Here is a 26,138-nt window from a genome sequence, read left to right as displayed (position 1 = left end):
AAGCCATACAAATTCATAATCATACATGATGGGTTCCTATAAAAATTGTTTTTTTGTGTATCTACATATCCAATTTAACATTTTGAGTCAATCATATTGTTTTGTTAAACTTTCACGAATTTTGGTACTTACAATACATCATTTTCCTTTAAAAATCACCATCGTTCATTTCAAATTTCGTGCAATTAGTTTTCATAACAAATACCGTCACTCATCCTTAAAATGGTGTCGATATAATATAGACTTAAGCTAACAGATACAGATGGGTAACAGATGGTTTACATAACTATAAGAAACAGTTTCAGACTTATATGGATTGCTATACTTGCACCATTAACTGTTGGCGTGAAAGTTGACTTTCTAGATAAATACTCTAGTAAAAATAATTTATAAATATAACTGCCACTATAAAGAAGCATCACAATCTTGATACTAAATAACAAGAAATTCACAGCTAAACACTGTTTTTTTACTATAAAATTATAAACACTATTAAGATCTAATTTAATTTCTTTTTATCTCTATTTTTTTTATTACATTATGTTATTTATAATAATACGATTAATATGGTAATTTTTACGTACCATTTTTTAATAGTTCGTTTTATAAATTATAGGGAGGACGAAAAAATATTTGCATTATATACGTACACTTAAAAATTTGGGGGACCACGGCCCTCCAGGTCCCGCATTCCCTCCACCCCTGCATAGACCTTGACTTTATTATTTCCACATCAATACTCATAAATTGAGTTGGATATTAAATTATTCTTCAAAGTTGAAATTAGTAGCTAGTTAATTTTAATTTTTATATCAGAGAAATCATATTAATTCGTTATATAAAAAAAATGAGAAGTATTGGTTAATTTAATCTTTCAAATATTAAAAAAAAAGAGAGAAAGAAAGAATTCTTATTTTATTATCATAAAAAGAAGAAGGTAGTATAAAATATCTAAGGTGAGAGAGAAGATTATTCCTATTTGCTAGCATCCAAATAGACTAGTGTTAGGATGGGAAAATCTAAATGCCCCGACAATGCGTAGACCATAAGACTTTATTATTATTTGTACAATATTTCTATATTTGAATAATATACTCCATTGCTTGTTGTCTGTATCGTTGGCATTCAATTTCGCCAACAAAAGAAGTCATGCTATTTATTATTTTTATTGAAAGTGTCCAAACCGAAGACCTTGACCTTATTATTTCCACACTAATAGCCATGAAGTCAGTTGGATATTTCTCTAAAAAAACTGAGTTGGATATTAGTTTATTCTTTGAAATTGAAATTAGTAGTTTATTTATTTTTTATATTACAAAAATTATTAGTTTAATACTGTTCATAGTGAAAATTTGTTTTGAGCCTGCATGCACGCATTTCAATTTTTAGTGAAATTTGATGAGATAATTTTCCACGTTTGATTCTAATAATAAATATTTTTTTAAAATGGGACAATAAGAATTAATGAACTAGTATAAGTGCATGCATGCTTAATCCTGATCCGTGTTGCTTCTCGGTGATTCACGTCTGAAGGTAATAATCAAAGCATTACCAAACATGTTGTAAGTTCTTAGGACTAACTTGGTAGCTGACTCTATTAAATGGACTTCTCTAACTATGGATAACTATTATCTAACTTTATCTTTTCAAATCACTTCACTCGAAATCTTCATTATTAGACACTTAGTCACTCCCTTCATTAATTAGATCGTGTTACAAATTACAACTTTTCTTGTCTTATTCCTTGCATTTCAATATCTTGTCCAATTTTTGGCATTATTGCACCCATGCAAGATTTTAAAGCATTTTCTTTTGTTATTGACTTTGTCTTAGACATTTTCATCCCACCATAACAATATTCCTTATCTTCATCTCAAAACTTTTTGATTCGCTCAACATTGTTTTAGCGTTTTTTCGTATCTTCTAAGACACATCTCATCCAAGAGGTTAGCATCACCTTGTAATTTTCTTTTATCTTCCTCCAATAATTTTTGCTTAAAAGTCAAAAGTTTATCTCCCTAAAGTTGACACCACTTGATCTTTGGATTTGCAATTTTTTCTAATTTTCTGTTTATATACCTCTTGAAATGGACATCAAGAATCAATAGATAGGTTATGTTTTTATTTTTTTTTTAAATATATCTTGTGTTATGTAGTTGGACCCTCTCCTCAAATCACTTTGCGATCCTTAAAATATCCCATACCAAAAAGAAATCAATCTACAACTTTGAACTTTCACTCTTATAAGTGAAATCAATAATAGTTTTTTTTTTTCTGACTTAGTTCTTCAAAACCAAAAACCACCATGGACACTTTGTAAATTTCATTGATTAACTATCAACATGTCCATTAAGATCCCCACCTTAAAAAATCTTTTGTTCCCAAAAATTTTCCTTCAAAATAGTCTTTTTTTTATTCGTAGAAATTAAATTCAAATAGTTAATAGTTTTACAACAACTCAACACACTGCTTAACTAGTTGACCTAGAATTTCTTGATTTGTAAGCATCTTTGATCCTACTTGTGATACATAAATAAACACTGATGATATTGATAGTCACCTATGCCACCATTAATTTTAAGGCTAATATTTTGTCCCCAATTCTTTTTACAACACACTTTCTTTCTAATTATTGTCCACAATAATACTCGCCATTCTTTTTTGTAACTTTCCCTACGTAGAAAGCTTAAAACATGTAGTATCTATATCTATAGTTTTTTCTCCAAGTCATTTAGTCTCTTGTGGGCACAAAATGTTAACCAACTCCAAATCATGGTGTCAACCACCTCTGTAAACTTGCTTGTGAACAGTAATGAATCCAGAAATTTTATGTTGTGGGCACAATACAAATGTATATAAATTAGTTTGGAGTCTCATATGCTTTTGAATTATTTACCAAACTTTAAAGTTTGCTTTATAAGGGGACATACAAATTTTGTCGTCCATAGCCTAGCTAGAGCATCAAATTCTCACGTTGGTCACCATTGTTACACTACTCCACCTTTTTGTATTGCTCATCAACTTTTGCTAGAAATAATGCAAGTATGTTTCAATATATATATATATATATATATATATATATATATATATATATATAAAAGAAAACAGCAGTATTAATCTTACAATTCACATCGGAGTTATAATGTTATTTGGTGATTGAAAGAAAAAAATCTTCTTAATTAGTATTCTTATATATATATGGCGTTCGTATAAAATCTTCCTTAGACTCTCTCCTCCAAAGTTGACCTCGCCAACCAGTGAAAGGTATAAAGTGATTAATCAAATATATAAGCAAATTTGGCAATTTGCTTCACTTAACTTTTCTTGACTTCCCCCTGATCATTAGAAAGGGCTTAGAGAATTTCTAGTAGTCAATAAATCTTAATCACTGAGAACACAATAATTGAAAGGGAGTTGCTAAATGCACCCAACAATTTTTAAAATTCTCGAAAGTGTCTCCTGCTCCTTCTTTCCCCCTATTCCATTAATAGTGTTTCCATTTCCTGCACCCAGCTTTTAAAAACGGCACAATGCTTCTATTTGCGCATTCTCTCCTTCTTTTCTCTCTTTAGTGTGCAGTGTTTCCCTGTAGTTTGTTTGTTTCCTTGCGATGGGTTTGGTTCGATGAACGATTAGGTTCCATGAAAGTGATGGTACCGATGTTCGGTGTTGCGATGGTCGGCGGTGACATATGAGGTACGCAATGTTGGGTGCGTTCTGGTGTACGGCAGATCACGCGGATCAAGTTGATCCGTAAGAAGTTTACGGATCAACTTAATCCGCATATAGATTTCATTGCTTCGGATCAAGTTAATCCGTAAGTCATTTGCAGATCAACTTGATCCGTTTTGACTTACGGATCAACTTGATCCGTAACAGGCTCTATTTTTTGAAATTTTAAAGTTCAATTTTGTTTTTAAATTATTACTTTGTTTGTATTGTCATTTTTTATTTGAATTTTTTATACGTGTAGAATGAAATAGGGTTTTGACTTTTTACTAATGATGAGTTATTACGTATAGTTTTGTATGTTATGTGTAGTTCGGTTATGTGTTGTATGTCTGTGTTGAAATTTTTGATTTATTGTTAAGATGGACGAAGATCAGTGGATGTATAAAGGTATAATACCTGAAGAAGTTGATATGGATGAAAATGAAGAAGAATGTGGTGTGAATGAACCACATGTTGATTGTTCGGATGCGTTCAATACTTCTCAGGTAATAATGTTCATGATTGTGAGTGATTCAATAAAATGAATATGTTGTAGGAAACTAAAATTATCAGGATTGGTTTGTAGGTGTTTGATAGCCAAGAGGATGTTTTGCGATGGGCTCGATCCGTTGCTTATGAAAATGGATTTGTGACGGTGATTGTAAGGTCTGACACAAACACAAGTAGTAGAGGAATGACTTTGTTTATGTTAATTGGTTGTGAAAGGAGTGATGAGTATAGGTGTAGGAAGAAACAATGCGTTTGAAGAGACACTAGGACCAGAAAATATAGGTGTCCCTTCAAGCTTCGTGGCAAGCCAGTGGTTGGAGGACAAGGTTGGATGATGAAATTGATTTGTGAGATTCATAATCATGAATTGAGTAAGTCATTAGTTTGACATTCATATGTCGGCGATTGACTAAAACTGAAAAGACACTTATTGCTGATATGACGAAGTCAATGACGATTGTATGTTTTTAGTAAGCATGTAATCGAAATGGAAGATAATATGTCCTTGTTGCAAAATGAACATGACTTAATTGTCGTATTTGATGCTAATTTTATTTCTTTCGACTCTGTTTTAGTTAATGTAATATTTGAAGTTAATGTAATGTTATTTTATGTTTGGAATGATTTAACATTTGAATTCGTTCAAATTTTATGTTATTCATATTCAAAAATAAAATAAAATCTCCTTCTAAAATAAAAAAATAAAGGCACAAGCTTCTTGCGGATCAAGTCGATCCGTAAGATCAAGTTGATCCGCAAGTGACTTACGGATCAACTTGATCCGTAAGTAACTTGCGGATCAACTTGATCCACAAGCTGGTTACGAATGAAGTTGGTCTGTAAGCCAGTCGCGGATCAAGTTGATCCGCAAGTTACTTACGGATCAACTTGATCTACGATTGACTTACGGATCAACTTCATTCATAATCAGCTTGCGGATCATTTGCGTCAACTACGGATCAAATATAGCTTCTGCGGATCAACAAAAACTATGCGGATCACGTCATAACATACACGAATCAAGCTGAATGAGTTGGGTGCACAAAAATATTTTAAAAATACACGGGAGTATTTTTGCCTTTTCACATAGGGTGCTGGGTGCACCTAGCAACACCTCAATTGAAGATGAGAATCTTACTTTGAATCATCTTTTAGAATCTATGTAATAACTAGCTAATGGATGTTGCCTCGGTTATCCCTTGTGGAAATTGTGATCTTAAAGCTCGACCTATTGTTTGTTACATTCTCACTTTAGTTATTAAGTTTGGATAATATAAATAAGAATAATTAATTTTGGACATCATATATCATGATATCAAATCAGTTTTTTCAGTTCCAAAATATTAATATATTTTCTTATAAAAATAGTAATATATTTTAAGTTGACTCCAAGTCCTACTCAACTTTTAGAAATATAAAATTGATTCTTAGATTAATAATATAAAAATATTTAGTTGATAAAGAAATTTCAAACCTTGACATATCTCGTGATATTTATTTTGACTTTGTTGTATACCTTCAAACAAGACATTATATATATATATATAATAAAAGTTCATCAACAACTTTATCTTTAATTAACTTTATCTTCAAAAGTGATGATGTAAGATTACCAGAATTTTTCTAGCAATTATTAAATTGTCATAAATTTTTGCCAAATATTTAAAAACAAAGAACCTTAAGAAAAATAAAGATGTTTCAGCCATGTACTGTTGCTAGAGGTGATTTTCACTAGCTGAGTCTAATGCCTTGTTCTTTTTTTTTTATCTTATGCTTGTCTTCTTCCTTTTTTTTTGTTCTTATTTAATAACAATCAAGAAACTGATAAAATTAAACTCATTTATACCCCATAAACAATATAAAAAAATCTAATTTAATTAGTTAAGTAAGATATGTGAATTATTGTACTTATTTGTTTTAAGGATAAGAAAACCATAAACAATCTCCTAAACTACCCACAAAATCTTTTAAGTCTCGAGAAATATGTAACTTTGTGAATATCCAACTACAATCAATAAGAAACGCAATATATATTTAAAATCAGAAATTGCATTCAATAGCTGTACGTGGCAAAAACATCTTAAAAAAAATGTTGGTTTAACAGTGTCAGAATTTTTGGTGCTTTAATAACTGCCAATTTTTATTTTGTGATTTTACATCGCCAATTTCAATTTTGTAGCGATGTTAGTGCCCTTAAGTTATTTGGTAACTTGGCAACTGACAATAATAAAGATTAAAACATAAAAAAAAAATTGTCATAAAGGCTAAAACATAAAGGTTTTTACGTATAGAAATGAAAATGTAAAATTTTGACAAGTATAGGGACCAAATAATTCATTAAATCATTGAAGCCACCAGCTCAACATAAATCGTCGTACTTATAGCCAACCACTGCTTACTACACAAAATAAGACTTGGGTAACTTAATAAACGACATCAGTTTAAACCTAACTACAATTGTTCTAATCAAACAAAGCAGCTTACAATAAACAATTACTGATTGATAAATTGCAAGAGCGATTATCAGATGAAAATCATTGTTTCTTATCAACTCAATCCCGATTTCTGATTTAATTATTAATAACATATCATAGAGTTAGCAGAGATACATATGGCTGTTTTTAATTCTCGTGTTGATGAGGCTTCTAAACCCGTGAATTACAAATTTACAAGCTGCAAGTAGTATTTATAGACAGCGGAATAAAAATGTTGTTCCTTCCTTTCTCGTATAATATTCGAATACAAGTCGATATACAAAATGTCAGAACTTACAGATTGGCAAGTGCTAAAAGTATGCCCCTCCTCCTAAGTTCCAACAGGCTTCAGTTTTGGCCTCTACCCCCCAAAAACAACTCAGCTTCTTCCTATCATCGACTTCGCCTCACAAACGCCAATAGACCTAAGGCAGCAACAACTGCAGCTCCAGCAGCAATGGCACTGTATGCCGATGCCCATGCTTCTGAATTAGCATATTTCCAACTTACTGAACTTGAATCAGTTCCATAACCATGTGTTCCAGAGTAGTCTAAATGCAATCTCAATCCCTACAAAATTCATCAATTCAAAGTCAAATTTATCTGATACTATCAAGGGTGATAGGTTCAAATCCCACTCAAATGACAGCAAGCCTTAGATGATTGCTCGCTAAAATGCTATGAAGCAGTTTTTCAGTTGAACGTATCTAAGGTTCTGTTACTAAGCAGAGTTTAAACTTCAATCCCTTGAACCTTTATTCTATCCACACATTTAAGTTCTTTAACCTTTTAAGACTATTGATTCTTGATACTTACAATGAACATTATAGATTTTTCTATTCCCATATGATTTTAAAAAAAATATGAAAAAATCATTAATCTAAATCCAGATTTTCTTCACACACCCCTTCCCCCAATTCCATTTAATCATACCTTCAAACCAGCCGTCTTCGCGTGGTCCACAGCTGCAGCAAGATCACTGTCCGAAGCCAGTACAACTTTATCATTGTCTTCATCTTCATACTACAAAAAAAATTGACCAGCTTGCATTAGGAAAACGAGAAAAAAACTGACTGAAGAATATAAATATAACATCTTGAAACTTACCAAAATTTGGGGCAGGTTCATGGGGTCAATATCATCACCGACTCTCTGAACGATGGAAGTTATAACCTCTGCCAAGCTCCGAGTATCTGAAGTTGAATACAAGCACATAAATCACTCAACTTACACTTTTTTACGTAATGTATAATTAACTTGAAAGTTGAAATAGAGCTACTTCGGGCAATAAACAAGTTTCTGGTACAGCTTACAGAATACCCATTATTACCTTCTTGCTTTCTTTCTCTCCTTTTATTTTTCAAAATGCATTATTATTTATTTCATCAAAACAAAAACCCAAGTATACGTCTTTGCATATCAATGTTGAACTACAGAAGTTTCTCACGTCTCATCACCCATCCATTTCTCCTTCTCTGTCTCTCTTTTATTCATCTCAGTATTAATAAGGCACAATCCCCTATTTGAATTATGGGATGTACAATATGTGCAGCTAACATTACTGAAAACTACAATAATGAATGCGAATTTACTCATCAATAGACTGAAAGCATGCGATATGAGCATATATTGTAACCATCATTGGCACTTTTGCATGCTAAAAGAGATAGAAGAGAGGTAAAGCACACATATACGCTAAGACATGATTGGAAACATGTAATAGTTAACATACCGCATGTGAACCTATGCAATCTGCCCTTCCTGTCTTGTAATTTGAACGAAAATACGTTCTGCATGCTTGACGTAAGATAAGAAATGGATCTCCCTGTTTCTCCTCCCTCGGAAATCATTTTCAAGGAAGCCTCGCTGTCATGTCAATAATAATATGTAATTAAACTAAAATATTGAAAATATTTTTTCCTAACAACATCGACGCATGTATATATAACCTTTGTGAATCCTCATCCTCCTCATTTGGAGCTAAGGCCATGGCCGAATCCCAAAATTTTTGTATCATGGAGTTGGCAGCTTCGTTGTTAAAATTGGGCGTATTTCCGACCTAATTAGTGAAGAAAATGAAACCGTCATTACAAATGACAAAAAAAAAGATCATGGAAGCCGAAAAAAAATTGAATTTCGGTGTCACGTAGTCTTCCTATTCAACATTAACATCAGCAATGCTCCAAACCCGGTAAGTGAAAGAAACAATTTCAGTTTTTTAGTCTTGGGAGCTACACATTGCAAGTAGGAGAGGGAAAAACAGTTGAATAAGTGCCCTCTGATTTCATTTGGTTTTCAATTCATAGCTCATCGTTTCATTAGTATGATATGCCACCTCCTTTTCTATTCCTAATACCCAGTTCCATGCTTTAAGCACATTTAAAAAATAAAAATTAGTTAACATCGGTTAATCTTTTGTTGCTAATCAATTATCAAGCTTTCAGATTCTTATATTCCCAAGAAGCTTAAGCAAATGGGTAAAAATAAAAGGAGGCAATTTTCCCCCAGGTTTAAAACCAAAATGCTAACTGAAGACCCACTCATCATTAATATGCATACATATTTAGATATCAATACATGTCAGTTCATATCTGAAACCTGAATTTATTTGTTGTTTTGTTTTTTCATAATCTGAATTTAGTTTAACATCAAAACAATCAATTAAGAACATGAAAAGTACCAAGTTTTGCTGACAATAATTTGCTATTACTTACAAATAAACAGCCTCATACCCCATTTCAAACAGGATTCAATAAAAGTTCAATGCACTCAACCTTAGTGGGTATAAACACAGTCAAAGAAAGCATACCTGACTAGCTGTCGCCACAGCCGCATGCGTGATATGAATCACATCAACCGTAGCAACAACAATGCCACCTGTTTTCAACCACTCAAATCAGAAATTACTAATACAAGAACTTTTTCCCCATCTCATATACTATCTATATTACCTCTATTAACCACAGGAAGATGCAAAAATTTTCCGTCATGCATAGTGTGAAGTGCATCGACTATTGGTGTATCAATTGTTCCACATTCTGGATTTGGAGTCATGACCTGTAGGATTGTGTTGACTTTACGTCAAATAAGAGGGACTACAAACGATAATTGAACGAACGCTCAGAAAGACTACTTTTCCTTCTAAAACATGGTGGTCCTAACGTCACTGGATCTAGATGTACCTTCTCAACAAGAGTTGACGATGGAGGAAGACTCTGTGCTATTACCCGCATCAAGATATCCTTTGAACTGAAATTTGTATGCAGGTTATAGTTCATCAAAACTATTCCGATGATAAACGTTAACAAAAATTTAATTTTTCAGTATAAGACAAAAGTAGAAAAGGTGTAACTTTTCAGAAAAAGGGGACTGGTGGCAATGCCCATATATAGCAACACACTCACGTAAGAATACCACAAGGTTTGTCATCAATCGTCACAACAGCTGAACTTGCACGAAGTTCAAGCATCTTCTTTGTTGTAGTCAAAACCGAGTCTGTTGGTGAAACTGTTACAACCCTGGAAAGTGCCACTATCTGCTGAATTAACTTGATATAATAACTTCAAGCAGGCAAACAAATTAAATTTGAGGCAACTTTTGTTCAGCCAAAACAAAAGAAGGTATTACCTACTTTGAATTCTCAGGAATAATTGTAGACAAAGATGGCTTAAATATCTGCTCGCGAAGAGTCTCCATGAATGTCGAATTGGAGGCTGCACAAAGACCAAATGAGTGAAAAAAATATGTAGAAACTGGCAACCTAATTAACTACGCTGTCCAATTATTAGAAATAAAAATTAGGCATACAAAAAAGAAAGTAACTGTACAAACCAGGAGTAGATGTTCCCCAGTGTTTTTCGATACCTTCAACTGCTGCCGCAATTGCCTTTCCTTTCTCAGCTGCCCTTTCCATACGGGCAATGGCATCATACAAACACTTTGCTATGTCAAGTATGGCAACTACTTCTCCATTCTCCACCACAGGTAAATGTCTGAACCTCCCTGAAAACATAATCATCTTTGTATTTATTCAAAGGGCACCGTACCGAAATAGTAATTAGCATGTGCCTATCTCCGTGTAATACCAACCTTGCACCATCTTTTGGAGGGCTTCCACAGCACGAGTATCAGAAAGGACAAATACTGGATTCCTTGTCATAACCTTGGAAACAGGTGTTTCTTCGAGATTAACTTCACGAGCAATAACTCTTGTTGCTATATCCTTAACCACAAAATTAGAATAGCAAATTAAGTATGTAAACTAAAAACTGCAGAATACTTTAAAAAAAAATCTTTCTTGTTAATTAATGGGTCATAAAGTCCAATAACTTACCTTGTCTGTGAGGATTCCACAGAGCAAAGCATTAGAATCAGTTAGTAATAGAGCATCAACTTTGCGAGCAGCCATCCTACGGCAAGCTTCATAGACGGTTGTTGTTTCAGGAACTGTCAATGCCTTTGAAAGCCGCAATGATTTCACAGTTCTCTCTCCCCTGATCCAATTCCAAGTAGAAAACAATGGCATCATCATCACATGATTTAAATGATAAAACCATAATAGCCATTTACTGAATCATCTCTTCTTACATATCAAAGCACGAAGCCATCACAAATTTGGGTAAAATTTCAAATGAATCATTTGAAAGCATTTAGCAGTTGCCTAGTGAGTGCTGCATTAATTATTAACTCCATGTAATGAATCAATTAGCTAAATGTGAGAATATGTGTTTCCATAAAGTGAAAATCACAATTCACATGAAAACGAAGAGAATAGTTATTCATTATAATATTTCAATTTGCCTTCATCTTTGGAATCGTATTTTAGCTTCTGGAATGGACAGAATTAACATGTATTTTATATTATTTAAATGTTTAATGTAAAAATCGTATTAAAAAAAAATTGGGTGCATACTCATAGTATAATTTAAATTCATAAAAAAATATTTTTAAATATATAGATTAAATGATAGATTAAAAATTAAAAACTGTATTTAAAACACTCAAGTTGAAAAGGAAAATCCTAATAAAATTGTGAATTATTCTTTATATATAGCTATTCTAATTATAATATACATATCGTTAAGCACAGAACATAACTATTATAACTTGTATATTGAGAGAATTTACAATTCAATTAAACATGAAACATTTGTCCAGAAAGCAAAAGGCATATATAGATGAGAAGACCGAAGATGAAAAAAGGAGAAAGAGAAGGAGAAGGTACATGGTGCGCGGTGAGGTAAAGGTTTTACGAGCAATAAAGTCAGGCGTTGAATGCTCAGAGCCAAAGGCTTTCTTCTTGGCCCGCGTGGGGCTATTGGACAAGGAACCGTTCCTTAAAGAAGAACCACCGTGACTCGACATCTTCCCGAACACTACCTTAACTTAACCGTGGAAATTCAAATCAAATCAAAACAAATGGAGGAGAAATTAAAGGAAAAGATCGAAATCATAAATGACCTAGAAGAGAAGAAAAGTGTTGACGCGAAGCAGCGAAGACGAACGAATCGGGAATGAAGGGGGTGGGGACGGTCGGAGAATGAGAGAAGCCGGTGACCAGCCGGTGAGAAGAGAAAGAGAGATCGAGAAGGAACATTGTGGTTGTGGCGCTGCTTGAAAAAAAAGGCGGGGTGGTCGGAGAGGAGAACTTTAAGCCGATTCAAATGGGGCCAATGCTATTGCTACACGTCACCCGCTTTTTTTTATTTCATACTATTTAGTACATTTATTGTTTTTTTTTTTTGTTCCAAATTTACTGTCGTAACAGAAATTGCGGTAAATTCAACACCTGCTAGTCTGAAATGTGAGGCTAAGGATGGCAATGGAAGAACGTGCTCTGTGTCTCTGATGTGAGGAAAGAAAAAAAGAAAGAAAGAATAGCCGTGTGTAATTACATTTATGGCCTCTTAACAAATTCAGTTATGTGGATATTAAGATCCGTTCGGGATGATATGTTGTCTTTTTGAAATTTTGTAAAATCAAAATTAATTTTCAATTTCAATCTTAAAATCATGTTGCAAAATAGAAAAGAGAAATTTATGGTTCTTGAGTTTCAGATAAGTCTCTCTTTGTTGTAACTAACAATCCAAAGATGGAAAATCAACTATCTTTTATCTTAACTACTCAATAAATATTGGTCTAATAGGTAAAAAACAAAATAATATTTCATAAATATATAAATTTGATTTTCACTATCAATGTGAGAATTTTATTAGTTTTGATTTAGGTTTGTCTTAACCCTTGTGAATTCTCGGAACCAAATTCATCTAAACTTTTTTCATACAGAAGAAGTTCAATATATGTATTCAAGTTTAAATCATAGTTTAAAAATTAAACCAATGATTGATCCGATCAAGATATCTGGTGAATGATTGAAATTGTGGATCACTAATTGACTAATATGTTTATATTAATAAAAAAAATTACACTCTATCTTTTAAAAAGGAAAAAAATTACATCATAAATTAATATAATTCCACTCATTCATTCTTTGAGTTAAATTTCATTGACATTCCTCCATGAAGTTCTAAACAAAAAATTAGATAGAAATTACTCATTAACATGTAGTGCTAACGAGTATGAAACAATAAAATTATTTTAAAAATCTAATAACTTTATGTGTTTATATTTAGAGGAGGGATCAACTTATTCTAAGCATAATTTTAAATTATGAGTAAGCTGATCCCTCTATATATATATATATATATAATTTGTCATATAGTTATCCATAAAAGTCTTGTAACTTAGTGATTAGTCTTTGGGCATTTGAATTTGAAGACTTATGATTAAATCTTGTTGGCATCAATCATGCCTATTTTTAAATTTAAAAAAATAAAGACAACATGCAATAATGGTATATTAGGTTAGAGGAAAATGGCCAACCATGTTTTGTGTCACGTAAAGGTGTTGTGGTGGGAAGGATTTGGGGATAATGATACGGAAAGGGGAAAGAGCATCAAGGTTTGATTGTGATAATGATAACGATTAAAAGTAATGTAAACTTTTTGAACACATCTTCATGAATAAGTTGGACATGATTACCTTGGATTGCATTGAGTTGAGTTTTTAGATCAACCGCCTATCTATAAAATTGATTGGGTAGTAACGGATCATATTGGATTAAATATACACACAATCCAATAAGTGATCTAACTAAAACATCTTAGTGGATAATAATATTAGACAAATCAATTAGATGGATTCAAGTTTTTTAATAATGATTAAGATAATTTTTTATCATTTTATTTCTTTTGACAAATAAATTTTCCTTTTGTATATTTATTTTATGTTATTGTCTTTTATCATTATTAACCCTAAAAAAATTCCTCTATCATTATTAGATATAAATTTGATGGTGAATATAAGTGTTTTAGAGGCAACACGCTACAAAGGATTAACATGTATATGTTCCTTAAGCTCTCCTTTAGAATGATAAAAAAGTGAATCTATAAATAATAATAAATAAGAAGTGCCAAATTAAAATATTTCAAGGAATTGAGAACATTTGACGTGAACTTTATATAAAAAAAGTTAAGTTATTTGCTTTGTTAATGATAAGAATAATAAATGGCTAACTAGTATGAAAAATAAATTGGAGAATATATTTGAAAACTCAAAATAACAGAGAATGAAAGTATAATTTCTCAAATATAGTTTTCTTTATTTAAAAATAAAACTATCAAAATGTATTTAAGATTGAGTATTAAAATTATTTTAAATAAATATAATTATTAATAATTAATTATAAAGCCTTTTGTATTTAAAAAAATAACTTAATATGTATAAATAACTATTAAATATAACGGTGTCTGTGTATTTTATAATACTACCTCCGGTCTATGGTCCTTACTGTAAGCTTCAAATAACTATTTCATTATGATTAAGAAAATTAATTAATTTAGTTGAGATAAAATTATTTTTTTCCAAAGTTACCCTCAAAATAAAATAAATAAATGTTCTTGGGTTATATTTTTCTTATTATCACGTGATTCTAAAATTAACTTTAATTAAGGATATTTTTATAAAAAAATAATTAATATAAAAAATATTTTAAATTGAACTTTACAAATAGGATCAAATTACACTTTTAACTTGCATCTTATAAGGTCCAAAGGGTAGTATATAGAAATAATTAACAGTGTCAAATTACACTTTTAACTTTGGATTGATTGATCTATTTTACATAAAAAAATTGATAAATATTTTGATTACAATGTTCTTACGAGAATTAAAAGTTAAAACTACTAATTTAAATATATGCTGAATAATTATACATTAAATAAAAAATCACTATCATAATATTTAAATTAAGCTGACATGCAAATACACGGTTAACCTAACTAAATTATTTTAATACACTGTCATATGTTTATATGATTCCTAGAAGTTTCGCAAATATTAATCAAGAGACAAATATATTAGTGATTAACGAGGATCAAATTGCAAACCTTCTTTTAAAGTCAGAGTCATAATCATGCAGCTGCACTACTTCATTAACAAGCTTGTAGCCGTTGATGCAGCTATTTCATGCCGTTACCTCTTCAATTAATTGAAAGGTTTGCCTATCAATTAATAAAAAAGAGAGAGAGTTATTCTTAGAGTAAAAACCTTCGTGATTTGATGCAAACATGTTTGGCCTTTTACGACATAAAAACGAAGAAATAACTACTTACTATTAGAAGAGGCTGAGTGTAGGAAGCCTAAATCACTGACTCATCAATCCAAGGGTTCATCTGTTTTACATTAATGTTGAAAGAATCATAGCTGAAAAAGCAAGTTCAAATATAAATATGTTTTGTAAATCTCACCCTCAGAATTTATTATAACCAACAAAAAACTAAAATGTTTTACTAATACTCAACATTGCCGTTGAAATGAATTCTTCGCCCCCACAATACAAAGCCACGCATTTTTTGGGAGATGAATGCTAATACAACACTTTCTAAAATAATTCTTTTTATTATTATCTGAAATCTATTGAGAACTGTAGATTTGAGTAAGCTTTAATTTTTAATTATTTAATAAATATCACTCTGATTTTATAATTGTCAATATAATTTAACCAATAATAAAAAAATCTATCAAAAAAATGTGAGTATAATTTGGTGAAGAGTAATAGTATTTTTTTTTCGAGGAAGAATATAAAAACATGCAACTGCAATATTTTAAAATCCAAGCCCATGTTCTTCAGTAGGATCCAAATTCGTAACTTGGAAACAAAATGCAAACCATAGGCCATAGCCCACAAGAGTATAAGACAAAACCGCCAAAAGGATAGCACTAAACTGACCCAGTTTTAGCGACTATATTTTGCATGTAAAAAATAAAAATGTGATTCTCTGTTACGATTAAAAAAATTAAAATAAATTTTTATTAAAGACGTTTATCTGTTATATCAAAACTATAAAAATCAAATATATTTTTAAACTAAGTTATTTAACAAATTTAATATTTTTACACTGTGTATTAGCACATTCATGATAAAATTCTCTAAACTATTTTAGTTTTAAATATGTTTTAAGTCGTAAAAATTGCAAATTTTAATTTTAGTAAAATTGTCAATTTTAATCCTCATAAACTTAATTATCTTAAATAATATCTCTTATCATTATTTAATGATAAAATAATATTATCTCCAATCTTTTGTATAAAAAAACAAATAATTAAATCGTCTAGAATAAAAATAATAATTAGATTATTTACTTAAAATTAATATTTTATAAAAATATTTTTATTTTAGTAATATCCATAATTTGATCTTATATACTACTAGGAGAATCCTAATAACATATTTTCCAACACACATTTTATTATTGGTTAATTTTTTTTTTGGAAATTACAAAATAATAATAGAGTCATTTAATAAGATGTGAGACCTAATTTTTTTTAATTTATAATAAATTTTAACCAACAAGATAAAGTGTGTTTAGAAGAATACCTTGTTAGCGCGCATTTCCCCATATTATAAGAAACATAGGACAATCAAATACCAAGGGAAATGGTGATCACATTTAATAGTATTGTAAATTCAAATTTTATTTCAAAAATTTCATTAAATTTAAATGTTGTTACTAATAGTCACATTTAATGTTAGGATTCATAAGTCAAGGAGCAAGTGCATAACAAATAGAGTTAACAGTGAATTGAGAGTATAAAAGAAAATTAACTTTTAATAAATTTAAAAAGTATCCATTATTTGTTATAATTGGGACAAAAAAATCAATTTGTTGTTTATATATAAGACTAGAAGTAATAAACTTTTACTAATAAATTTTATTTATATTGTTAATAGTCAAAAATGTATTTAATTGTATAATAAAAAAATGAGTAAATGTTTTTTTATTGATAAATATTAATTGTTAATTTTTTTAATGAAAAAGATTTAAACTCACAATTTCTCTTTTTCATTCTATCTTTAATCATCAAATTAATCTTATAATTTTGAGTAAAGGTCTTATTAACATACTTCACCATAAATTAAAAATGTTGAAAAAATAACAAAGGATAGTATGTAGTTAGATGTATCATGTGAATTATTTTGAAAATGAAAATTGACTGACATGTTTAGAAGAGAGTAAAGAAATTATTAATAATAAGAAGAAAATTGATAAAAATGATAATAAGTTAACGTGTGTTTGAATAACTTACAAAATCACGATAAATTAGTATGATGGTGTAAGTTAACATTGATTTTGATTAAATTTTAGATTATTTTTAAAATCACCATAGAATCAAATATAAAACATAAAAATCATGGTAAACTTGAAGCAAGTATAACTTATAATAATCATTGGTAATTGCCCGCGTCTGATTTTCAATATATAAATAGATGAAATAACAAACCCTGAATGTTATGACACTTATTAAATAATCAAAATAATTATAATTATAATTTTTAATACCAATCCAACGACAAATTCTTATCTATATCACTTAAACAGATATTTTCAATAAAAATAAAAAAAGAATTATACAATGAATATAGAAAAATTGGAAAAGTAGTAATAGTAAATATTTATTTAATTCCGAAATGGCATTTAAGGATGCTGACACGTTTAGCGAGAAGGCGAAGCATCCGTTTCCGTCTAAGTGACTTTGTCTACTTGTGTCCCCCAGAAGCCTTAAAGCTCTTCTCTGCTTTGAAAATGGCTGATTGGGGCCCGGTGGTGATCGCAGTGGTGCTGTTCGTGCTGTTAAGCCCGGGGCTTCTGTTTCAGATGCCAGCCAGGGGAAGGGTAGCAGAGTTTGGGAACATGCAAACCAGTGGGGCCTCCATTTTGGTTCACGCCATCATCTACTTTGGCCTCATCACTATCTTCCTCATTGCCATTGGCGTTCACATCTACACTGGCTAACTCCTGGATCTGGTTCAGTTTCACCCATCTATGTTTATCTCTGCCTTTTATTTAGTCTTTTTAGCTTTACAATAATTTCCTTGTTTGATCTCTATGTATCTTATGTGGGGTTGGGTCATGGGTGCCCAGAAAAAAACAATAGATTCAGATAAGGATGATGCTGCTGTGTGTGTGTGTTTTTTTTTTATTTTTTATCAAGATAGTATGGATCATGATCCTTTTTGCTTTGTGACGGTGAACATTATTTACAACGTTGGTATTATTATTATTATTATTGCTTTTGCAATCTCTTTCCTGGATTGGCCAATTGAACGAAAAAGGCAAACATGTAAAAGTCACCCACTTAACGGCCCTTTCCTTGCCTTCTTTTTTTCTTTAAACAGTTTTTCAATTAAAAACCTTTTTTTCAATAATCTTGCTAATCAGAACATCGGTTAAAGAATTAAAAAAAATATTTAATGTAAAATTCAAGAACATACAAAAATCATGAACCGCCTAACTTTTTACATTCTAATAAAAAACTTTCTATTACTTTAAGTTTTTAAAATAATATTCTTAGGATATAGGTCATATATATATATATATATATATATATATATATATATATATATATTTTTATAGTAGTATAATGTTTTTGGAAAGTTGGATATATTTAATCGAAGGTCTTTTTGAAAAGTTTTAGACTTTTAGACGAACGCTCGCCCCGTCAGGGTTAGCTATTTAGGTTTACCCGGTGAGGGGCACCCACGTGGTTTCGTACACCGAAAGCGTAGCATAAAGTAGGACTCCTTTATTGGCACTCTTATCCATAAAACAATTTTGAATATGACAACTATTAATCAATTTTATTTTTGAAATTAATATTATTAATTAATTTGGTTCTTAATAATAACATTACAATATTATTTAGCTAATTTAGTCTCTAACTTTAATATATTATTTTTTTTACTGCTGGTATATATTAAATTTAGAGACTACTACTCTAATAGTATTTGATTAGAATTAACTTTTACTCTCTTTTTAATTAAAAAAATACAATATTAGTAAATCACAAATTATCATATACACTACATTTCTAATTAACTAACCGTGTAAATTTATTTATATTCACCATCTATAAAAGTTAAATTCAATACAAATATCTTATAATTAATAATTATTAAAGTCAACAATTGAAATTATGAGTTTTTATAGCAAAGACTTTAATAGCCTAATAATTATCACTTTTAAAGATTAAATATTTTTTAACCATATTTTTTATTATAAAATTTATATCCGAGATCTTAATAGATACAGCTTAAATTTACTTGGATCAATGTAATGACAGTAAAAAAATAGATCCAAGCTCATATTTACTTGATTAATATAATCACAGGGACATTGTTTAAATAATATATATATATATATATTAAGGCATCTCACTTTAATTTTAATGTATCACACCCATATTTTTAATAACGTTTTATTTATTGATTTTTAATTCTATTTTGTAATTAATGATAGTTAAAAAAGATGAGTAATAACAATTTCCTCACTCAAAAAATAGTCTTACCCAACACTTTATTAGTTAGATTATAAGCTTTTCAGCTTTTTAATTCTTTAACTTATGACTTATAAGTTTTCAGTTAATTTATAAATTAGTTTTATCCAACATATAACTTTTTACTTCTCTCCCATATAACCCGTACTTCTGTTTTATTTGTTTCGCATCTCACACACTTTGAAAAATATTAAATACTTATCAGAGATCGGAATTTGATTCAGTTGATTAAAGATGTAGTCATTTTAATTATTAAAGGTCGGCATCATTCGACTCATCCGAAAGTAACATTCGAGAGGGCATTCCGTAAATTTTACTCTTTACTCACATAATAACAAAAGTTTCGTGTAACTCACAAACCTAAAATATTTCAACATCAATAACCAAATCTTTAAGAAAATAAAAATAAAACACAAATTGAGTCTGAAACATTAAGGTCTTAATGGTAAAAAGCATAAATTATTACGTTCACACTATTAAGGACTGTAAAAGAAAATCTAAGCTAAATGTTCTCCCTTGCTCATAGTTCAAGGTCTCGTAACCTATCAATTTGGAATATAACTTAAACTAATGAGACTAGGTCTTAGTAAGTATCCTAGGGACAACAACACCGTATAGTTTCTAAAACAAGACATATACACTTGACACTTTCCTCTCGAAAGCATATCATCATCAACATATAATCATATCCTTAATCACGTGTCACGCAAAACATCATTATTAACGTATAATCATATGCTTGATCATGTGCCACACACAACATAATGTTATAGATTTGGTATTACTAGTATTTTAACAACATTTTATGAAAAGTCTTGAAATTAAATAACTGTTTATCAATTACCTGTGAACATGTTCGTTATAAGTGATCTATTTTTTTTAGTAAACACATGCATGTATATTATTTCTTTTCATAGGTTCCATATAATATAAATTGAAATGTATGTTTTCAACTTCGCTATTTTATTTTTTTTGTAATTTTATCAATTTTGATTAAACAATATTTTGACTTTCCAATTTTAAAAGTAAACTAATTAATTTCTAACTCCAATAAACCAAATCCTTACATAGTGGTATTTAGCTTACTAATTTAGTTGTTCACTCAATTCATTACCCTTACATCTTAAATAAATTTAGTATGGAAAAATAAAATTATCTATCAGTTTTCGGTGACATTGGTTAAGAAGTTTAAAATAAAAATAAAAATTAGTATTAAAATTCATTTTTTAATAAAAAATTGTATTTCAAATTTGTTAATCAATCAGTGCTCTATTTGCCATTAATTTTTTTTTGTTCCAATTTTGGTTAACGAATTGGTTTGATTAAAATTTCACAAGAATAAAAAACAAAAATAAAAAATCCATGGGCCTATGCCTATTTAGCTGCATAAGTATGGGCCAAGAATCGAGCTGGAGATACCCACCCCATTTGTCTCTGTAGCCCATAAACGCATTCCCCCTTGTCTGCTACCTCTGTTTCTCAACCTCATTCTCATTTTCCGGTTTCTCTCTCTCTCTCTCTCATGGCGAATCTAGCACACTTCTCCAAGAGAGCCCTAAGAAGCGCACACGCGCTCGCAAGGCACCACGTGCAGCCGCAGCTGCTGGCAGCGGAACGCGCTTTTGCGACGGAGGCGGCGAAATCGATATCCCCGTCGGCGGATCGCGTGAAGTGGGACTACCGAGGGCAGAGGAAGATAATCCCGTTAGGGCAGTGGCTCCCCAAAGTGGCCGTGGATGCTTACGTAGCACCCAACGTGGTCCTCGCCGGCCAAGTCACCGTCTGGGACGGAGCCTCCGTCTGGCCCGGTTGCGTCCTCCGCGGCGATCTCAACAAGATCAGCGTCGGATTCTGCTCCAACGTTCAGGAACGCTCCGTTATTCACGCTGCTTGGTCTTCTCCCACAGGTTAGGTTTGCTTCCCTTTCCAACACTTTCGTTCCTTTCTGTTTCTCTACCTATGAAATGTGAATTCTGGATTTGTTCGTTTTTGTCGCTCTAATTAGAACTTGGTATTAGTCGGGATGAATTAGACTTTGGCTTATTCAATACCTTGCAGTTGCGTACTACTTAATTTACTTCTAAGTTCTAACATCAAATTGTTGCCCAAAAGAAGAAAGGATAAGTGTGGTTTATGTATTTCACTGGATAAACAGTAAGTCATGTTTGGATAATCTTTTCCATAATCACTTGTAGGAGAAGTGTAATGAATTGAGTATCTTTCGTAAGCTAAAATCAACTTACGCAATTCAGTTATTTTTTGGACTAATTAAATGAAAGGGATTCTATAAAAGTTAAGTGCATTAGTTGCTTTTAACTCATGGGAGAAGTTCAATTCATTTTACCGTGTTATTTTTTCTCTTGTAAGTGTCTATGGAAAAGTTTATCCAAACAAAGCCTAAATTTAAATAATAAAACAAACAAACTTGGATCTGACTTGCTTAAAGTGAGCAATTCATTTTAGAGGATAAAATAAATAATTTCAGTAGTTGATGATAAAATCAATGGTCGATATTGGGTGCGTATGCATGACAAATTATGAATGTGTTGAAATGTGAAGCATCAACAGTTTATTTTTCTCAAATCATATCATTACTTACTTTATCTCTATTCATTTTAGAAGAGCCTAATCCAAGAAGCTTTGGGTGAAATCATGCCACTTGTCTTGTGTAAAACTTTCGTGCAACAGTGTTGTACCAAATAGCATTTTTGAATGAAATATTGTTTCATTGCTTAGCCTTAAGTCCTTAACTTCTTAGTTGACATCTGCGTGAATGTCCTTGAATATTGAGAGCTAGATTGCTTTTCCTTTCCTGCACGGATAAGAAGGAATTAGTAATTTTCTAACATCATTCAAGATTGTAATATTTTTAGAGAGTGAGGATGAGGTTGAAGTGGAGTTTGTTACAGATGCTTGTTTGATCTGATTACTTTGCTTTGCCAGGGCTTCGATCTTTAGGTGGCTTGGGTGGTACACTATGAAGTCATGAGCATGCCTTTGCATGTGTTTTTGTGTTGTTTGGAGCAATGATACTTCTGGTCATTTAGCTTGTTATTTTCAGTCTACAGCTGTCTGGCACTGGGGCACCTTGGAGTGGGTTTTGTGTCCAAAACAATAATGAGTTAATTTTGATTCTACCGCTATTATTGGTCTGTTATACTTCTATGTAATGGTCCAATCTGATACTTACAATCCCAATTTTCTAATTTCTATACATATATACCATTGTGGGCTGAGTTTTTTCTGGGGTTCTAGAAAGATATTTTTTATGCTTGTTTTAAAATAATAATAGAATGTGATATTCATTATTGAGCTGTTTGCTTTTAGGTCAAGAGTTAGTCATCAGCATACTTCTTTGCAATTGTTTACTGTTAAGTGGAGTTGAATTACATTGCAGTTTCCATATTCAATTTGAGATCCTTGAAAAATTCATATGGAATAGGCTTAATTATGGTTTATGAATGTATGCTTATTCATCGTTTTATGCTTTCTTCTGCGAAACAGGCCTTCCAGCTGACACTTCAATAGAGAGGTACGTGACAATTGGAGCATACAGCCTGTTGAGGTCCTGCACTATTGAGCCAGAGTGCATTATTGGGCAGCACTCCATCCTCATGGAAGGTTCATTGGTGGAGACACAGTCAATCCTTGAAGCAGGGTCAGTAGTTCCACCAGGAAGGCGAATTCCAACAGGAGAACTGTGGGCAGGAAATCCAGCGAGGTTTGTGAGGACTTTGACCCATGAAGAAATCTTAGAAATCCCCAAACTGGCAGTTGCTATAAATGATCTGAGCAGAGACCATTACTCAGAGTTCCTTCCCTATTCCACAGTATATTTGGAGGTTGAGAAGTTTAAGAAGTCTTTGGGTATTTCTGTTTGATGTTCTTTTTTGTTATTCTTCAATGTATCTGTTAGCTGGAGTTTTGCTTGTAAGGAAATAAGAATTAAAACAAAGAGAGCAAGCTTTTGTATTTTCTTTGTATTCCTTGCTGAAAGAATTGGCTTAAAACATCGTGTTCTATATAATTGACTGGAGTGATATGTTCAGAGATGAGATGCATCTTCTGAGCTTTAGGCATTAGTATTTTTAAGTCCCAATTGGACAGATTCTGATGTTTCCCCCTTTTTATCCATTTGTTGCAAACAAATAGAAATCTTAAATGCCAGGTGACAAGCAACCTTGATCCACTTGGCAAGTATGCTTTCAACCGGTGTTTAGGTGGACAAGGGTATGGGACTATGGGTAGTTCTTCCTTGTCGTTGATGATGTTAATATGCACCCTTTTCCCATGGAAATAATTCAAGTAGTCTCTGAGATACTTTCTGTGTCTCACTGTAATGTATAAAGATAAAGTGTTTGTTTGGACTAGCGTTTGTAGAATGGATTTGAGATTAACGTGAACTTATAAAATTGATTTTTAGTAAACTTGATTTTTGTTTGGATATATATATTAGAAAATTGATTTTTACATTCAACGATGTTTTGAACGTAGCTATCAAAATAGATTTTGAGTGTTTGTAGATGTATTTTGTATTTGGATTTATTATTTTTATATATAGATTACTAATAAAAAGCACCTCCTCAATAAAATTTGCAGACTAAATTAGTATAATCATTCGTATAAACCAGTACAAAAATTATTTTATGGTAATAAAGCATTCGGTTGCCCAAATATCTCAAGTGCCTCGATGATTATGAAGTTAGTTAGTTACCAAATTATTTTATATAAACAACACTGAGGCTATAATGAATAATAACAACACCAAAATTTTCTTTTTACAGCAACATCACCGATTCACCATTCACTGAATAGTTAGTTAGTTACCAAGTTACATTACTTCATGTGCATTGATAATGAAAATGAATGAAGGGCAAAAATGAGAAGTCTGGAAGCCTACCCTAAGAAGCCTATAGTCTCGATCATAATTTTAAAATTGGAATTGATAATTAATTCAATCCAGACAAATGATTCTCCTTTAATGATTTAAACAATGAATTAATTAATTGACTCGAATGATCCGGTATATATATTCAATGTATTAAAAAATATAAGATATCATAATACAAATAAAACTTGACAAATTTAAACAAAACACTTTACTTAATTTAGTGATTAGAAGCATTGTCTCAAGTTTGGGAGCCAGAATTCAAGTCTCATCTTGTGCATACTTTACATTTTACATTCACATTCAAATTAATAGGGGTGAGCAAAAATTTGCTACCCGACCCAGAACCGCAAGAAACCGAACTAAAAAGAGGTGTTCCGTGGAGAAAGGTAAAATAATCGGTTAAATGCGGATGAAACCGTCGGAAGCCACACCCGACCGCATAAGAATCTAACGGTGCATTTCATTCATTTTAATTTCAAATAAATCTGGATCGTCCATTAAGGTGTATGGATACAATTGTCTACGAAAGCGCCTGAGAGAGTGCTTCTGGAAAGATGGTGCATTTCATCTTATTAGAGGGTGCTGGGTTCAAATCTGGATAGGTGCATTTCATCTTTTTTTCAAAGAAAATGTCGAATGCAATAATCCAGTGACCCGCGGGTTAACGGTTCACCGGTTAGACCACAAAATCGGCCGGATCACTAGTCTGGAATGAATGATGTGGGATTCATTTGTTTTATTAGTTTGGTAAATTTGTTTTTGATAAAAAAAAAAAAATTGAATCCGTGAATGCCATTGTAATGTGTATTCAAGTTAAAACCTGTGGTATGTTGGAAAGAATTAATTCTACTAATCTGTCAAACAATCACTAAACTTTGGGCCTTATGAGCAACATTCAACATCAGCCGTTTGTGTGTGTGATCCATAATTGATGTTTCTGAAAATAATTTTGAAAATTCAAATAATAATTTGATGAAGACTTTGATGCACTAGGAAAGCTAACTCCAAGTTATTAAGAAAAATGTGAGGGGTTGGTGGCGCCGGGCCAAAGGGCAAGAGGCCTCCCCACTTAGATAGTCAAAGATTCTTAAAATTCTTATTGCGGGATTTGTTGTCAAACACGTTTATTATCTTTGTGATATAGTTGAAAGCATTGAGATTCCCGGTGTTATGTGATGACATTGGCTCCACCCTTACGAATAGCAACATCATTGGATCATTTTCCACCAAAAAATCTTCTTAGGAGGTACTTTAGATGCTACTAGCTCCCAATTACCGGATTTTATTTTTTATTTATTTCTCTTTGACGTATAATGGATATTGTTTCACATCTAGGGAAAAGAATAACTGTTTGGAGGAGCCCTCGTATTTGGCGCTTCAACATATCATCAATGAGGGATGCTTTGAAAAAAAATATTTCTATTGCAGCACTGGACCATTTTAGGATATAAAATGCCACGACTCCACTTTCATATATTAAGTGAGCTGGAAAATTCCTAATTAGTCAGGGAATTAGGACATGGATCTAAAGTTGTATTAATGATATATTAGTGTTAAAAATGGCCACTTGAATTGTAAAGGAAAGGTAAGATTATATACAGGTTCAATTTATCATAAACCACCAACCTGCATGAACTCAACAAAATTATGTATTAAAA

The 26,138-nt window shown here is 31.4% G+C and overlaps 3 protein-coding genes across 7 annotated transcripts; 2 read left to right on the top strand and 1 right to left on the bottom strand.

Annotated features, from left to right (window-relative positions):
• Window positions 1-6,886: 6,886 nt before the first annotated feature.
• Window positions 6,887-12,376, bottom strand: LOC114413347 (CBS domain-containing protein CBSCBSPB1-like). Of its 5 annotated transcripts, none has more exons than XM_028377694.1 (15): window positions 12,156-12,376; window positions 11,920-12,079; window positions 11,029-11,188; window positions 10,785-10,917; window positions 10,560-10,697; window positions 10,327-10,408; window positions 10,100-10,213; window positions 9,878-9,944; window positions 9,647-9,752; window positions 9,505-9,572; window positions 8,645-8,754; window positions 8,428-8,561; window positions 7,803-7,888; window positions 7,629-7,718; window positions 6,887-7,265 (listed from the first exon to the last, which is right to left on the bottom strand). In XM_028377694.1, exons 1-15 carry the CDS (start codon window positions 12,289-12,291, stop codon window positions 7,089-7,091), a joined length of 1,761 nt encoding a protein of 586 aa, XP_028233495.1. In that variant the 5' UTR covers window positions 12,292-12,376; the 3' UTR covers window positions 6,887-7,088. The 5 variants fall into 5 exon arrangements, with proteins under 5 accessions (XP_028233495.1, XP_028233493.1, XP_028233494.1 ...); XM_028377692.1 differs by having other exon boundaries at window positions 10,527-10,697; window positions 12,156-12,373; XM_028377693.1 differs by having other exon boundaries at window positions 10,527-10,697; window positions 11,920-12,070; window positions 12,156-12,373.
• A 5,244-nt stretch (window positions 12,377-17,620) lies between these two features.
• LOC114413346 lies at window positions 17,621-18,323 on the top strand. Its single transcript, XM_028377691.1, has one exon. It carries the CDS (start codon window positions 17,738-17,740, stop codon window positions 18,047-18,049), a length of 312 nt encoding a protein of 103 aa, XP_028233492.1. The 5' UTR covers window positions 17,621-17,737; the 3' UTR covers window positions 18,050-18,323.
• Window positions 18,324-21,015: 2,692 nt separating this feature from the next.
• LOC114413345 (gamma carbonic anhydrase-like 2, mitochondrial) lies at window positions 21,016-23,798 on the top strand. The gene is made up of 2 exons (XM_028377690.1): window positions 21,016-21,496; window positions 23,094-23,798. Exons 1-2 carry the CDS (start codon window positions 21,112-21,114, stop codon window positions 23,468-23,470), a joined length of 762 nt encoding a protein of 253 aa, XP_028233491.1. The 5' UTR covers window positions 21,016-21,111; the 3' UTR covers window positions 23,471-23,798.
• Window positions 23,799-26,138: the final 2,340 nt, after the last annotated feature.

This window comes from Glycine soja, chromosome 5, assembly GCF_004193775.1.
Source record: "Glycine soja cultivar W05 chromosome 5, ASM419377v2, whole genome shotgun sequence".
NCBI classification, from domain to species: Eukaryota; Viridiplantae; Streptophyta; class Magnoliopsida; order Fabales; family Fabaceae; genus Glycine; species Glycine soja.
The sequence above is the reverse complement of the archived record's forward strand: the minus strand, read 5'-3'. Positions and strand labels throughout refer to the sequence as shown.